The 16,007-nt window shown below is 46.3% G+C and overlaps 1 protein-coding gene across 7 annotated transcripts in view; it reads right to left on the bottom strand.

The window, feature by feature from the left end:
• The window catches only part of LOC124034586 (myocyte-specific enhancer factor 2C-like), a 137,100-nt gene that overhangs the window by 55,932 nt on the left and 65,161 nt on the right, over nucleotides 1-16,007 (bottom strand). For all 7 annotated transcript variants that reach the window (XM_046347982.1, XM_046347980.1, XM_046347981.1 and 4 more), the window contains exon 2: nucleotides 8,472-8,665. In XM_046347982.1, coding sequence (XP_046203938.1) covers nucleotides 8,472-8,525 — 54 coding nt within the window. In that variant the 5' untranslated portion in view covers nucleotides 8,526-8,665. The remainder of the gene's footprint in view (nucleotides 1-8,471; nucleotides 8,666-16,007) is intronic.

Below are 16,007 nucleotides of genomic sequence, written 5' to 3'. Positions count from 1 at the left end.
CCCTGCTGCAAAAATGTGTGTGTTAACTTTGCAAGAGCCGAGTCAGTGGCAAGATTGAACAAAATTACTTTTTATTTTCATTTGTGAGGATGAAAATGTCTTGTTGCACAGTTGAAAGATAAAGAAGGAAAAAGAGACACCAAAAAGTATATTTTTTACTGCCACTTTCATAGGAAACGAAAATGCACGAAAAGAGGACAAAGAGGAGAGTAGCAGTACAAGATAAGACGAAAAGAGGACACAGAGGAGAGTAGCAGTACAAGAGAAGAAGAAAAGAGGTCACAGAGGAGAGTAGCAGTACAAGAGAAGAAGAAAAGAGGACACAGAGGAGAGTAGCAGTACAAGAGAAGAAGAAAAGAGGTCACAGAGGAGAGTAGCAGTACAAGAGAAGAAGAAAAGAGGACACAGAGGAGAGAAGCAGTACAAGATAAGAAGAAAAGAGGACACAGAGGAGAGTAGCAGTACAAGATAAGAAGAAAAGAGGACACAGAGGAGAGTAGCAATACAAGAGAAGAAGAAAAGAGGACACAGAGGAGAGTAGCAGTACAAGAGAAGAAGAAAAGAGGACACAGAGGAGAGTAGCAGTACAAGAGACGAAGAAAAGAGGACACAGAGGAGAGTAGCAGTACAAGAGAAGAAGAAAAGAGGACACAGAGGAGAGTAGCAATACAAGAGAAGAAGAAAAGAGGACACAGAGGAGAGTAGCAATACAAGAGAAGAAGAAAAGAGGACACAGAGGAGAGTAGCAGTACAAGAGAAGAAGAAAAGAGGACACAGAGGAGAGTAGCAGTACAAGAGAAGAAGAAAAGAGGACACAGAGGAGAGTAGCAGTACAAGAGAAGAAGAAAAGAGGACACAGAGGAGAGTAGCAGTACAAGAGAAGAAGAAAAGAGGACACAGAGGAGAGTAGCAGTACAAGAGAAGAAGAAAAGAGGACACAGAGGAGAGTAGCAATACAAGAGAAGAAGAAAAGAGGACACAGAGGAGAGTAGCAGTACAAGAGAATAAGAAAAGAGGACACAGAGGAGAGTAGCAATACAAGAGAAGAAGAAAAGAGGACACAGAGGAGAGTAGCAGTACAAGAGAAGAAGAAAAGAGGACACAGAGGAGAGTAGCAATACAAGAGAAGAAGAAAAGAGGACACAGAGGAGAGTAGCAGTACAAGAGAAGAAGAAAAGAGGACACAGAGGAGAGTAGCAATACAAGAGAAGAAGAAAAGAGGACACAGAGGAGAGTAGCAATACAAGAGAAGAAGAAAAGAGGACACAGAGGAGAGTAGCAGTACAAGAGAAGAAGAAAAGAGGACACATAGGAGAGTAGCAGTACAAGAGAAGAAGAAAAGAGGACACAGAGGAGAGTAGCAGTACAAGAGAAGAAGAAAAGAGGACACAGAGGACAGTAGCAATACAAGAGAAGAAGAAAAGAGGACACAGAGGAGAGTAGCAGTACAAGAGAAGAAGAAAAGAGGACACAGAGGAGAGTAGCAGTACAAGAGAAGAAGAAAAGAGGACACAGAGGAGAGTAGCAGTACAAGAGAAGAAGAAAAGAGGACACAGAGGAGAGTAGCAGTACAAGAGAAGAAGAAAAGAGGACACAGAGGAGAGTAGCAATACAAGAGAAGAAGAAAAGAGGACACAGAGGAGAGTAGCAGTACAAGAAAAGAAGAAAAGAGGACACAGAGGAGAGTAGCAGTACAAGAGAAGAAGAAAAGAGGACACAGAGGAGAGTAGCAGTAGAAGAGAAGAAGAAAAGAGGACACAGAGGACAGTAGCAATACAAGAGAAGATGAAAAGAGGACACAGAGGAGAGTAGCAGTACAAGAGAAGAAGAAAAGAGGACACAGAGGAGAGAAGCAGTACAAGATAAGAAGAAAAGAGGACACAGAGGAGAGTAGCAGTACAAGATAAGAAGAAAAGAGGACACAGAGGAGAGTAGCAATACAAGAGAAGAAGAAAAGAGGACACAGAGGAGAGTAGCAATACAAGAGAAGAAGAAAAGAGGACACAGAGGAGAGTAGCAGTACAAGAGAAGAAGAAAAGAGGACACAGAGGAGAGTAGCAGTACAAGAGAAGAAGAAAAGAGGACACAGAGGAGAGTAGCAGTACAAGAGAAGAAGAAAAGAGGACACAGAGGAGAGTAGCAGTACAAGAGAAGAAGAAAAGAGGACACAGAGGAGAGTAGCAGTACAAGAGAAGAAGAAAAGAGGACACAGAGGAGAGTAGCAATACAAGAGAAGAAGAAAAGAGGACACAGAGGAGAGTAGCAGTACAAGAGAATAAGAAAAGAGGACACAGAGGAGAGTAGCAATACAAGAGAAGAAGAAAAGAGGACACAGAGGAGAGTAGCAGTACAAGAGAAGAAGAAAAGAGGACACAGAGGAGAGTAGCAGTAAAAGAGAAGAAGAAAAGAGGACACAGAGGAGAGTAGCAGTACAAGAGAAGAAGAAAAGAGGACACAGAGGAGAGTTGCAATACAAGAGAAGAAGAAAAGAGGACACAGAGGAGAGTAGCAATACAAGAGAAGAAGAAAAGAGGACACAGAGGAGAGTAGCAGTACAAGAGAAGAAGAAAAGAGGACACAGAGGAGAGTAGCAGTACAAGAGAAGAAGAAAAGAGGACACAGAGGAGAGTAGCAGTACAAGAGAAGAAGAAAAGAGGACACAGAGGACAGTAGCAATACAAGAGAAGAAGAAAAGAGGACACAGAGGAGAGTAGCAGTACAAGAGAAGAAGAAAAGAGGACACAGACGAGAGTAGCAGTACAAGAGAAGAAGAAAAGAGGACACAGAGGAGAGTAGCAGTACAAGAGAAGAAGAAAAGAGGACACAGAGGAGAGTAGCAGTACAAGAGAAGAAGAAAAGAGGACACAGAGGAGAGTAGCAATACAAGAGAAGAAGAAAAGAGGACACAGAGGAGAGTAGCAGTACAAGAGAAGAAGAAAAGAGGACACAGAGGAGAGTAGCAGTACAAAAGAAGAAGAAAAGAGGACACATAGGAGAGTAGCAGTACAAGAGAAGAAGAAAAGAGGACACAGAGGACAGTAGCAATACAAGAGAAGATGAAAAGAGGACACAGAGGAGAGTAGCAGTACAAGAGAAGAAGAAAAGAGGACACAGAGGAGAGTAGCAGTACAAGAGAAGAAGAAAAGAGGACACAGAGGAGAGTAGCAGTACAAGAGAAGAAGAAAAGAGGACACAGAGGACAGTAGTAATACAAGAGAAGATGAAAAGAGGACACAGAGGAGAGTAGCAGTACAAGAGAAGAAGAAAAGAGGACACAGAGGAGAGTAGCAGTACAAGAGAAGAAGAAAAGAGGACACAGAGGAGAGTAGCAGTACAAGAGAAGAAGAAAAGAGGACACAGAGGAGAGTAGCAGTACAAGAGAAGAAGAAAAGAGGACACAGAGGAGAGTAGCAGTACAAGAGAAGAAGAAAAGAGGACACAGAGCAGAGTAGCAAGACAAGAGAAGAAGAAAAGAGGACACAGAGGAGAGTAGCAGTACAAGAGAAGAAGAAAAGAGGACACAGAGGAGAGTAGCAGTACAAGAGAAGAAGAAAAGAGGACACAGAGGAGAGAAGCAGTACAAGAGAAGAAGAAAAGAGGACACAGAGGAGAGTAGCAGTACAAGAGAAGAAGAAAAGAGGACACAGAGGAGAGTAGCAGTACAAGAGAAGAAGAAAAGAGGACACAGAGGAGAGTAGCAGTACAAGAGAAGAAGAAAAGAGGACACAGAGGAGAGTAGCAGTACAAGAGAAGAAGAAAAGAGGACACAGAGGAGAGTAGCAGTACAAGAGAAGAAGAAAAGAGGACACAGAGGAGAGTAGCAGTACAAGAGACGAAGAAAAGAGGACACAGAGGAGAGTAGCAGTACAAGAGAAGAAGAAAAGAGGACACAGAGGAGAGTAGCAGTACAAGAGAAGAAGAAAAGAGGACACAGAGGAGAGTAGCAGTACAAGAGAAGAAGAAAAGAGGACACAGAGGAGAGTAGCAGTACAAGAGAAGAAGAAAAGAGGACACAGAGGAGAGTAGCAGTACAAGAGAAGAAGAAAAGAGGACACAGAGGAGAGTAGCAGTACAAGAGAAGAAGAAAAGAGGACACAGAGGAGAGTAGCAGTACAAGAGAAGAAGAAAAGAGGACACAGAGGAGAGTAGCAATACAAGAGAAGAAGAAAAGAGGACACAGAGGAGAGTAGCAGTACAAGAGAAGAAGAAAAGAGGACACAGAGGAGAGTAGCAGTACAAGAGAAGAAGAAAAGAGGACACAGAGGAGAGTAGCAGTACAAGAGACGAAGAAAAGAGGCGGTTAAAGAAGATGAGAAGACAAAAGAGGGCATAAAGTGGAGGAAAGGTGAGGTGTTTTTGCAAGCGATCTCTAGGTGAGGTCTCTGAGGGTTGAGCAGACTGACACAGAGGAGCTTGGCTCACAGAGGTAACGATCAAGGACAAGAGAAAAGGTGGGAAATGGGGGAAGAGAGGAGAAGTGTAGGGGTGAAGAGATACCCTGAGGGCCTCATTATTTTCCTGCCGTTAATTTCCCTCACAAGCTTTCTCACCCCACCGCTGTTGATTGGAGACATGCCGGAATTGTTGTAAGTGAAAGAACCATGTTTCTTCATTCTGCGGTGGTGTGGATGGTTTCCTTGATAAGAAAGAAATAAGCTCACGTGCTGAAGATAAACATATATTGTTGTGTTTTTGAGTCCTGACTGGGGAGAGAAATGGGGAGGGGGCACATTTCTACTTCCTGTGACTGATGACTTCATCCATGTTTAACTTCTGAGCCCTCCACAGGGGCTCTTCCCATTTACAACCCACCCCCCCCCCCACTGTCTCTCTCACACACACGCACACACACACGGCTGAACTGGCTGGACAGACGTGTCAATCTGCATTACCCTCAATTAGCCCCAACTAGCTGGACTCCATGATGGCGGACCCTGGATCTTAACGACAAGACGAGAGATAGAAGTGTTTACCTCAGTCTAATTAAATATATATGAGTGTTAAATAGAAATGTATGTGTGTGTCTAAGTATGTGTCTGAGTGTATAATATGTTTGAGCATGTATGCCTGCAATAGATATCTGTGTGTGTGTGTGTATGTCTGTGTAAGTGTGTGTGTGTGTGTGTGTGTGTTTGTGTGAGTGTGTGTGTCTGCTCTCTGTCTACGGCCTGTGCATTTATGGCACAGGGGGCCCTTTCATGTGCCCGGGGCTGGGAGAGGGTCTGAGTGGTGGGGGGCCGGGAGCCAGGACTCACACACTGCTGCCCTCTGTCCGGAGCTCTGGGCAGACAGTCAATGCCAGGGAGGCCTGACCATGGTGCCCCTGCTCTGGGGAAGTGTTTCAGGGTCTGGGGGTGGCAGGCCAAAGTGGCCACACAGAGAGACAGAGGCCACGTGCCCACGATGATGGCACCGCGGTGGGCAGCGGAGCCCGTGGGTGGCAGGGTGGCTGCAGAGAGCTTTAACAGAGGGCAGGGAGAACAGGGAAGTGGACATCAATAGGGATGAGGAGTTAAAGGCTTTTGTAATATCTACATAGGGCTGACAAAGCAAACATATTAAGTACGACATAAGAGGTCAAACGTCGACAGCCACACCAGTCTGATTGCCAATCTACTAATTCAAGTGTAATTTGATCTATTCCTTCATGTGTATGGATTGGTTGTATATCAGAGAACTGTAAGTAGATTTTAAGTTTTGAGTTTGGTTCAGGGCAAGATGGAAGCTTGTGAAGCATGCAAAGAATGTGGAGGCTAAAGGTAACCCCTCTGACCCCTCTGATGTTTATTTGGCTGTAGTATGAGGATGTTTCCTCAAAGGAGAAGTAAAAATATGCAAAGCTCAGGCTGCCATTTAGACAAAATAAAAACACAACATCTTCTTTGTTTCTGTGTGCCAAAGGTCTCCTTCCTTGTGATGTTCTCCTTTGTGTACACCAGTGGAGGTGGTCATAATAATAATAATAATGGCTGGAATAGAGCTAATGGAATGGAATCAAACACATGGAAACCATGTGTGGTATTTGATAATATAATGGTATTATAATGGTATTTGATACAATTCCTCCTAATCCGTTCCAGACGTTACCACGAGCCCATTCTCCCCAATTAAGGTGCCACCAACCTCCTTCGTGCACCTCTTGCTTGGCTCAGACATGACGACTGATGTCATTTTACCTCCATTGCCATGTACAACAAAAAGCAAAAAGCAAAAAACTGTTAAAATAACTTGCTCTCCTCTCCTCTCCTCTCCTCTCCTCTCCTCCTCTCCTCTCCTCTCCTCTCCTCTCCTCTCCTCTCCTCTCCTCTCCTCTCCTCTCCTCTCCCTCCCTCCTCCCTCCCTCCCTCCCTCCCTCCCTCCCTCCCTCCCTCCCTCCTCTCGCGCCTTCCTTCCCTCTCTCACTCCTTCCCTCTCTCCCCCTCTTCCCCTCTCTCTCCCGCCCTCCCCCCTTCCCTCTCTCTCTGTAAACGAACCCCGGATATCTGTGGTATTGATTCCCCTCAGGTGTCCTTCCTGTCTCCCTCTCTTCCCTCCCCATCCTCGGGAGCCGGAGTGCCCGGTGCGACCGGTGAGCCTGGTCTGCGGTGTGACGGGTAGGGAGGGAGAGGAGGCTGAGATAAAAGTGCACAGGAGGTGTGGGTGCTGGTGCAATGTGGTAGCCTTCCCCTCTGAAACTCCCGGACCTCTCCCACACTCCCTCCCCTACTTTTGACTTCAATACCCTGACCCCAAAAACCTGATGTCTGGGAACGACTGTAGAGCTCCCAGAGAGTCAAGTAGCACATAACGGACTTCACGACAGCTCCACTCCCCTCCTCCTCTTTCATGTATTTCTTCTGTCTATTTCTCACCAAGGTGTTTTCAGACCACCCAGCTGCAACAGTCACTTCAGTGGAGTCCAATCGATTTCTAGCACCGTTTTATGTCAAGTCACAACAGCAGGTTGAAGAGAGCCAGTGTTTATGTGTTTATGTTGAGATGTCATACTGTCAGAGGCTAGAAGGGACAGTGAGGTACTCTGCTAAATGTCAGCCAATACAGAATAAAGACATGACAAGTAGAAGGATCTAAGAGAGTCTGAACCACTCTAGTGTGATAGATGTAAGAACCATTGAATGTCATGACAGTATGCTGGGATAATGGTTCACAGATTGGTGGAGACTGAGGAGGAAGGGAGAGTGTGTGACCTGTGATTGGAGGGGGGCTTATTAGTAGGGTATGGATCCAATTGGCCTGACAGGGAGCTGACAGAGTGGTGGTGGTCACTGGTGCCACAGGAAGTAATGGATTGTGGGCCTGCAGGGCAGAGAGAGAGACAGGTCTGTCTCCATCCATTTCCTGGGCTGTGTGGCTGATGTTTTGTTGTAATTTATCATTGAAGACAGGGCCACAAATTAAGTAAACTGGTTGAATGTGATATTTATGGTAAATCCTTTGCCTATACAAGGGATCATCAAATAAATGTGCCTCTTCTTTTGAAATATAAACATTGATTCAAATAATTGAAAAATAATTGAATAGGGTTTTTCTACTTACTTATGTTGGCTACGTGTTTTCAATACATTTGAGCATGAGCCTGATTTAAAGGTACATTGAGAGGAAAGATACAGAAAGTGCAACCAGCCCTGAGACAGATGGAGCATGTCGGCCTCTCAGTGCTCTCTTAGCTCCACCCATCCCAGGGCGCTCTCTGCGGTGTGTGGTGCGTGCATGAAACCTCCATCTCTGTTTGGTTGTTTGTTTGTGTTTTCTCCCACCCTTCCCCTCCCTTCTCCACCCACCCTGCATAGTAATATTCCACTGCCATGAGCTAAAGTGGGTGGCATGGTGTGAGAGGGTGTGAGAGGGTGTGAGAGGGTGTGATAGGGTGTGAGAGGGTGTGAGAGGGTGTGATAGGGTGTGAGAGGGTGTGATAGGGTGTGAGAGGGTGTGAGAGATGGGGGAGGGTGTGAGAGGGTGTGATAGGGTGTGAGAGGGTGTGAGAGGGTGTGATAGGGTGTGAGAGGGTGTGATTGGGTGTGAGAGGGTGTGAGAGGGTGTGAGAGGGTGTGATAGGGTGTGAGAGGGTGTGATAGGGTGTGAGAGGGTGTGATAGGGTGTGAGAGGGTGTGATAGGGTGTGAGAGGGTGTGATAGGGTGTGAGAGGGTGTGAGAGGGTGTGATAGGGTGTGAGAGGGTGTGAGAGGGTGTGATAGGGTGTGAGAGGGTGTGAGAGGGTGTGATAGGGTGCCACCAGTGTATGTTACATTTAAGAAAAACAAGGCGTACTACTACCTCCATGTAAACCTCCAGGGCACCTAGAACAATCACCCTCCTATCCCACCTACACCCTCCTGCCACCACCATGACACCGGCACATCCAGACTCCCTGATGACTTCCGTCAGCACACCTACCATGATCTCTCCCAGGCCCACAGTAAGGTATTTCCACCCCCCTCCATCATCCATCCTTCCTTCTTCATGGGGCTTACCTGTCTGTTGCGTTCATCCATAATCCGCGTGATCTGAATCTTTTTCCTCCCCATTGTCCCCGTCTTCTTCTTCTCTCCTCTCCCTAAAGAACTTTATACTTTCTTCTGCCTCTCCTCAAAACGCTTTCTCTTCTCTCTCTTCTCTCTCTTCTCTTGACTTGCTCCGATCAATTCAAAGATTCCAGCATCCGTACCTGTATTAGAGAAAGAAAAAGAGAGAGGGAGACAGAAGGATAGAGGATAAGCATTAAGTGACATGAAATATGGCACAAAGAAAATGAGGGGGTGGGGGGGTATGGATGGGAGAAAAGTCACATCATCGTTGCCACAAGGGAGGGGGAAGAAATACAACTAATCTGTCAACATGTTGTGAAAGGAATGCTGTGTTTTTTACTGTCGATATCATGCAAATCAGGTTTGTTGCGTTACCGTGCCAACTATGAGCAGAGACAGCGCTGTCAGGATCTCGTCTCATTCACAGAGAGTTTGACAGTTTGGAAGTGCCGCTAACTTAAATGCTCTAATCACCCACAGTGTAATGTTATCTACAGACTAAGAAATAGACTTTCTTTCTTCTGAAAAACAGCAGTTTGTTTACAGAACGACGGCAAGGTAAGACTAATCTCGTCTACCTCCAACACAGTTCTACAATGGCCGACATGGAGACTGGCTTGGATGCAGAAGTGAAACCTAGCCTTGCCTTGTTCAGAAACACTATAGATTTGACCTTTAAAATGACGGCAATAGAGCTGATTCCCGACAAATTTGGTCTTGAACATTTATACTAGGACTTAAACCAGCTGGACACAATGTGTGTGTGTGTGTGTGTGTGTGTGTGTGTGTGTGTGTGTGTGTGTGTGTGTGTGTGTGTGTGTGTGTGTGTGTGTGTGTGTGTGTGTGTGTGTGTGTGTGTGTGTGTGTGTGTGTGTGTGTGTGTGTGTGTGTGTGTGTGTGTGTGTGTGGTTGAGCTGGACCGATAGTGTGTGTGAGTGAAATAGCTGACTTCCAAAGAGTGTGTGCATGCGTGTGTGAGCTTGAGTAAGCCAGATCTCTGGTACTTCTCTCCAGAGTGCTAAAGTAGGCCAACCCAATCTATCTCAGGGAGGAGCAGAAGAACTGTTGTGTTTTATTTTGACAGTAGAGGTGATAACGTTCCTCGTTATGCAAATGAGCATCCCATTATTTAAGCTCAGTGCAATGCAGGGGAGCTGTCAGCGCCGTCGCATTAAAAACCATCTAGCCTGCTTTTTTCTCCCCTTCCCATTCTCTCTTTTCTACCCTTTCTGAACCAGATTTCCGGCACCTGGCAGCGCGAGCCGCAGACATTGATGTGGAAGATGACAATGCTTCACCAAAAGACATGTCAATCTCTCTCTCTCTCTCTCACACACACACACACACACACACACACACACACACACACACACACACACACACACACACACACACACACACACACACACACACACACACACACACACACACACACACACACACACACACACACACACACACACACACACACACACACACACACACACACACACACATCTTTCCTTTCTCGTTTCATCTTCCTCTAACCTGAATCTATGTGTTTATTGAGTGACATGATGCAGGAGAAAGCACCCCAACCCCCATGGTGAACAACTACACACTGCTGTAGATTCGACCCCTACGCTTCTTGAGTGGAAGGCATTGGTAATAGACGTGGCTGGTAGACACAGGTCTTGTCAGGTATACACCCATGTGAACTTGCTTTAGGAATACAAGTGAGAATTATTCTCAGTATTGGAGAGCACAGGTTCAAAACACCTGTACTCCTGCATGCCACTAGTTGGCTCTCTTCTATCTTCAGTCTCTCCTGGGAGATGGAGCCAAGTGGAATCAAGCCTATTAGGTGTAGCTTGATGTCTCCGAATTGTCTCCAGGTTGACAGTAGCTCAGGTTTCATATATTGAGTCCGTGAACGGCATGGCTATTTGACACTTTGTTTATAATCAAGCTTGTACAAGTCCAATGTGGTTACCTATCTAATTTAGGCTTTCCTCACTACTGGCTCACAGCCTTCAGAGATGATGCCACTCAAATTATGTTGACTATACTTGTTCATCGTGAGTCTCTCTCTCTCTCTCTCTCTCTCTCTCTCTCTCTCTCTCTCTCTCTCTCTCTCTCTCTCTCTCTCTCTCTCTCTCTTCTCTCTCTCTCTCTTTTTCTCTCTCTCTCTCTCTCTATATATATATATACAGGTATATATATGTACATATAAACTAAGCAAAGAAAAACAACCCTTTTTCAGGATCCTGTCTTTCAAAGATAATTCGTAAAAATCCAAATAACTTCACAGATCTTCATTGTAAAGGGTTTAAACACTGTTTCCCATGCTTGTTAAATGAACCATAAAGAATTAATGAACATGCACCTGTGGAACGGTCATTAAGACACTATCAGCTTACAGAACTTAGGCATGACAATAATAGCTTACAAAACTTAGGACACTGAAGAGGCCTTTCTACTGACTTTGAAAAACACCAAAATAAAGATGCCCGGAATCCCTGCTCATCTGCGTGAACGTGCCTTTGGCATGCTGCAAGGAGGCTTGAGGACTGCAGATGTGGCCAGGGAAATAAATTTCAATGTCCGTACTGTGAGATGCCTAAGACAACACCTGCACAGGATCGGTACATCTGAACATCACACCTGACAGGTACAGGATGCCCGAGTTACACCAGGAACGCACAATCCCTCCATCAGTGCTCAGACTGTCTGAAATAGGCTAAGAGAGGCTGGACTGAGGGTTTGCAGGCCTGTTGTAAGGCAGGTCCTCACCATACAGCACCGGCAACAACGTCACCTATGGGCACAAACCCACCGTCGCTGGACCAGACAGTCCACATACACAGGCCAGCATACCTCAATCAGACCCTGACAATAGAGGAGCACCACGCAGCTCTACTCCGTCTCCTGAAAGCTAACGCAATGCCTCTCTCCATTGGTGGCTTCAGCGCAGTTACTCCTCCCCCCTGAGCCTCTCAATGTTAACACCCTCTGGAGAAACACCTTAGTCCTTATGTAACACTAAGACTAAGCCCATGTCCTGAACATTTAATCCCAGCTTTGGCACCGGCAACCACTGCTGCCTGAGAAGAGGTGCTGCTTAGCCCGGCGCCGGTGATCCCCCTCCCCTCCCCTCCCCTCCCCCCCCTCCCCTCCCCTCCTCCCCTCCCCTCCCCTCCCCCCTCCCCTCCCCTCCCCTCCCCTCCCTCCTTCTGCCTCCTCCCTCAAACACGAGAGCCTCCACCCAGCTCGTCAACTCTCCCTCCTCCGCCTACCCCACGTACCCACTCCCACCCCATTTCCCACGCTTCTGCCTTCCCCAGGTCTGGTCAGTCAGGGTTGGCTGGTGACAGTAAGCACCCCCAAAAGATTACCACAGAACAGCACAATCCAATTTACCCCTTTGACGGTGTCCCGCAAGGAGACATGCCGTGGCCCGCCTGATGGGGAGAATGAAAGAGAGAGAGGGAGGGAGGGAGGAGAGAGGGGGAGAGACAGGGAGCGAGAGAGAGAGACAAAGAGAGACATAGAGAGACAGAGAGCGCAATCCAATATAATGAGACAGAACTTTGTCTACAGTGCATTCAGAAATTATTCAGACCCCTTCCCTTTTTTCACATTGTGTTACGTTAGAGCCTTATTCTTAAATGATTAAATAAAAAATGTTGATCGTCAATCTAGACACAATACCCCATAATGTACATAATAATTCAGATTATTTGCTGTGAGACTTGAAATTGAGCTCTGGTGTATCCTGTTTCCTTTAATCATCCTTGACATGTTTCTTCGACTTGATTGGAGTCCACCTGTGATAAATTCAATTGATTGGACATGATTTGGAAAGGCACACACCTGTCTATATAAGGTCCCACAGTTGACAGTACATGTCAGACAAAAATCAGGCCATGAGGTCAAAGGAATTGTCTGTGGAGCTCTGAGACAGGATTGTATCGAGGCACAGATCTGGAGAACGGTAAAAAAAACAATTTCTGCATCATTGAATGTCCCCAAGAACACAGTGGCCTCCATCATTCTTAAATGGAAGAAGTTTGAAACCACCAAGACTCTACCTAGGGCTGGCCAACAGGCCAAACTGAGTAATTGGCGGAGAAGGACCTTGGTCAGGGAGGGGACCAAGAACCCAATGGTTCTCAAGGAGCTCCAGAGTTCCTCTGTGGAGATAGAAGAACCTTCCAGAAGGACAACCATCTCTGCAGCACTCCAACGATCAGGCCTTTATGGTGGAGTGGCCAGATGGAAGCCACTCCTCAGTGAAAGGCACATGACAGCCTGCTTGGAGGCACCTTAAGGACTCTCAGACCATGAGAAACAATATTCTATGGTCTGTTGAAACCAAGATTGAACTCTTTGGCCTGAATGCCAAGTGTCACGTCTGGAGGAAACCTGTCACCATCCCTACGGTGAAGCATGGTTATGGCAGCATCATGCTGTGGGGATGGTTTTCAGCATCGGGGACTGGGAGACTAATCAGGATTGGGGAAAAGATGAATGGAGTAAAGTGCAGAGAGATCCTTGATGAAAACCTGCTACAAAGCACTCAGGACCTCAGACTGGTGCAAAGGTTCACCTTCTAACAGGACAACGACCCTAAGCACATAGCCGAGACACATAGCCTGCGATTTTTCAGCCACTCCTGAACCTGAGGGAGAGAGAAGACTAACAATCTTTCTATGCCACACTAATCCAATTCACTAATCCATAACCAACAAGTATGGGGAGAGGGCAGAGCAGAGGAAATGTCTGGTTTGGGAAGGAGAGAGAAGGATTTTGTTTCTCTCTCTCTCCATTACAAAGTGAAACGGCTGGGGGAAGGCCAGTGGGGGAAGGCCAGTGGGGGTCACTGCTAAGGTCATAGTGCACGTTAGGAAAGACATGATGGGCTGAGGGAGCGAGAGAGAAGGATTGAGAATGGTGGCCATACCTATAGAGAATAGTCTGCCTCAAAGTAGCAGAACCCAGAGAGAGCTGACAGAGGGAGAAAGAGAGGGGAGAGACAGAACAAGGGGTAGAAAGAGAGGGGAGAGAGAACAAGAGGTAGAAAGAGAGAGGAGAGAGAACAAGAGGTGGAAAGAGAAGGGAAAGACAGAACAAGAGGTGGAAAGAGAGGGGAGAGACAGAACAAGAGGTGGAAAGAGAGGGGAGAGACAGAACAAGAGGTAGAAAGAGAGGGGAGAGAGAACAAGAGGTGGAAAGAGAGGGGAGAGACAGAACAAGAGGTAGAAAGAGAGGGGAGAGACAGAACAAGAGGTGGAAAGAGAGGGGAGAGACAGAACAAGATGTGGAAAGAGAGGGGAGAGACAGAACAAGAGGTGGAAAGAGAGGGGAGAGACAGAACAAGAGGTAGAAAGAGAGGGGAGAGACAGAACAAGAGGTGGAAAGAGAGGGGAGAGACAGAACAAGATGTGGAAAGAGAGGGGAGAGACAGAACAAGAGATAGAAAGAGATGGGAGAGAGAACAAGAGGTGGAAAGAGAGGGGAGAGACAGAACAAGAGGTAGAAAGAGAGGGGAGAGACAGAACAAGAGGTAGAAAGAGAGGGGAGAGACAGAACAAGAGGTGGAAAGAGAGGGGAGAGACAGAACAAGAGGTAGAAAGAGATGGGAGAGAGAACAAGAGGTGGAAAGAGAGGGGAGAGACAGAACAAGAGGTAGAAAGAGACGGGAGAGACAGAACAAGAGGTAGAAAGAGAGGGGAGAGACAGAACAAGAGGTGGAAAGAGAGGGGAGAGACAGAACAAGAGGTGGAAAGAGAGGGGAGAGAGAACAAGAGGTAGAAAGAGAGGGGAGAGATAACAAGAGGTGGAAAGAGAGGGGAGAGACAGAACAAGAGGTAGAAAGAGAGGGGAGAGAGAACAAGAGGTGGAAAGAGAGGGGAGAGACAGAACAAGATGTGGAAAGAGAGGGGAGAGACAGAACAAGAGGTGGAAAGAGAGGGGAGAGAGAACAAGAGGTAGAAAGAGAGGGGAGAGATAACAAGAGGTGGAAAGAGAGGGGAGAGACAGAACAAGAGGTAGAAAGAGATGGGAGAGAGAACAAGAGGTGGAAAGAGAGGGGAGAGACAGAACAAGAGGTGGAAAGAGAGGGGAGAGACAGAACAAGAGGTGGAAAGAGAGGGGAGATACAGAACAAGAGGTGGAAAGAGAGGGGAGAGAGAACAAGAGGTGGAAAGAGAGGGGGGAGAGAACAAGAGGTGGAAAGAGAGGGGAGAGAGAACAAGAGGTAGAACGAGAGGGGAGAGAGAACAAGAGGTGGAAAGAGAGGGGAGAGACAGAACAAGAGGTGGAAAGAGAGGGGAGAGAACAAGAGGCGGAAAGAGAGTGGAGAGAGAGAGAACGAGAGATGGAAAGAGGGATCTTCGAACAGGTACCAGGCCTCTCAGGGGGAGGGGAAGAGCTCTACCAACCGCCCTCTCATCTGTTAGGCAGACGGAGAAAGAGGGAGAGAGGGAGGGAGATTCAGCACTCTCTCTGTTTCAGAAGTGGAGCTGGAATGATGATGGGAATTTATACAGAGTTATCCCATCTCCTCACTTCCATGTGTTAAGTCACCAAAAATGAATAGACAGCATGTGGGCAGAGTTTCTTCCCGTCCTAAGAGACATATATATATATATCCTATAGGGTGTTGCTTGTTAATATGGTGTTGCTTGTTAATATGGCTTTGTCATTGAAAACACAGAGGACTGCACCCGAGAGAATCAAAGAGAGGAGGAGAGAGAAAGGAGGAACATTATCTAGGCTGGTCCTTAGTTCTAATTCCTCTCTTTGAAAGACAGCTGCAAGCTTTTGAGAGAGAGAGAGAGAGAGAGAGAGAGAGAGAGAGAGAGAGAGAGAGAGAGAGAGAGAGAGAGAGAGAGAGAGAGAGAGAGAGAGAGAGAGAGAGAGAGAGAGGGAGAGAGAGAGAGAGAGAGAGAGAGAGAGAGGGAGAGAGAGAGAGAGAGAGAGAGAGAGAGAGAGAGAGAGAGAAGAGAGAGATCACAGCAGCAAGATTTGTGACCTGTTGCCACGAGAAAAGGGCAACCATTGTAAATACAACCCATATTTATGCTTATTTATTTTATCTTGTGTCCTTTAACCATTTGTACATTGTTACAACACTGTATATATATAATATGACATTTGGATTGTCTTTATTGTTTTGAAACTTCTGTATGTGTAATGTTTACTGTTAATTTGTATTGTTTATTTCACTTTATATATTCACTTTATATATATATATATATAAGTCGCTCTGGATAAGAGCGTCTGCTAAATGACTTAAATGTAAATGTAAATGTAATATATTATCTACCTCACTTGCTTTGGCAATGTTAACACATGTTTCCCATGCCAATAAAGCCCCTTGAATTGAATTGAATTGAATTGAATTGAATTGAATTGAATTGAGAGAGAGAGAGAGAGAGAGAGAGAGAGAGAGAGAGAGAGAGAGAGAGAGAGAGAGAGAGAGAGAGAGAGAGAGAGAGA

The sequence above is a fragment of the Oncorhynchus gorbuscha genome, linkage group LG04, assembly GCF_021184085.1.
Source record: "Oncorhynchus gorbuscha isolate QuinsamMale2020 ecotype Even-year linkage group LG04, OgorEven_v1.0, whole genome shotgun sequence".
Lineage (NCBI taxonomy): Eukaryota > Metazoa > Chordata > Actinopteri > Salmoniformes > Salmonidae > Oncorhynchus > Oncorhynchus gorbuscha.
Note: the sequence above shows the minus strand (reverse complement) of the source record. Positions and strands in the feature narration are given on the sequence as shown.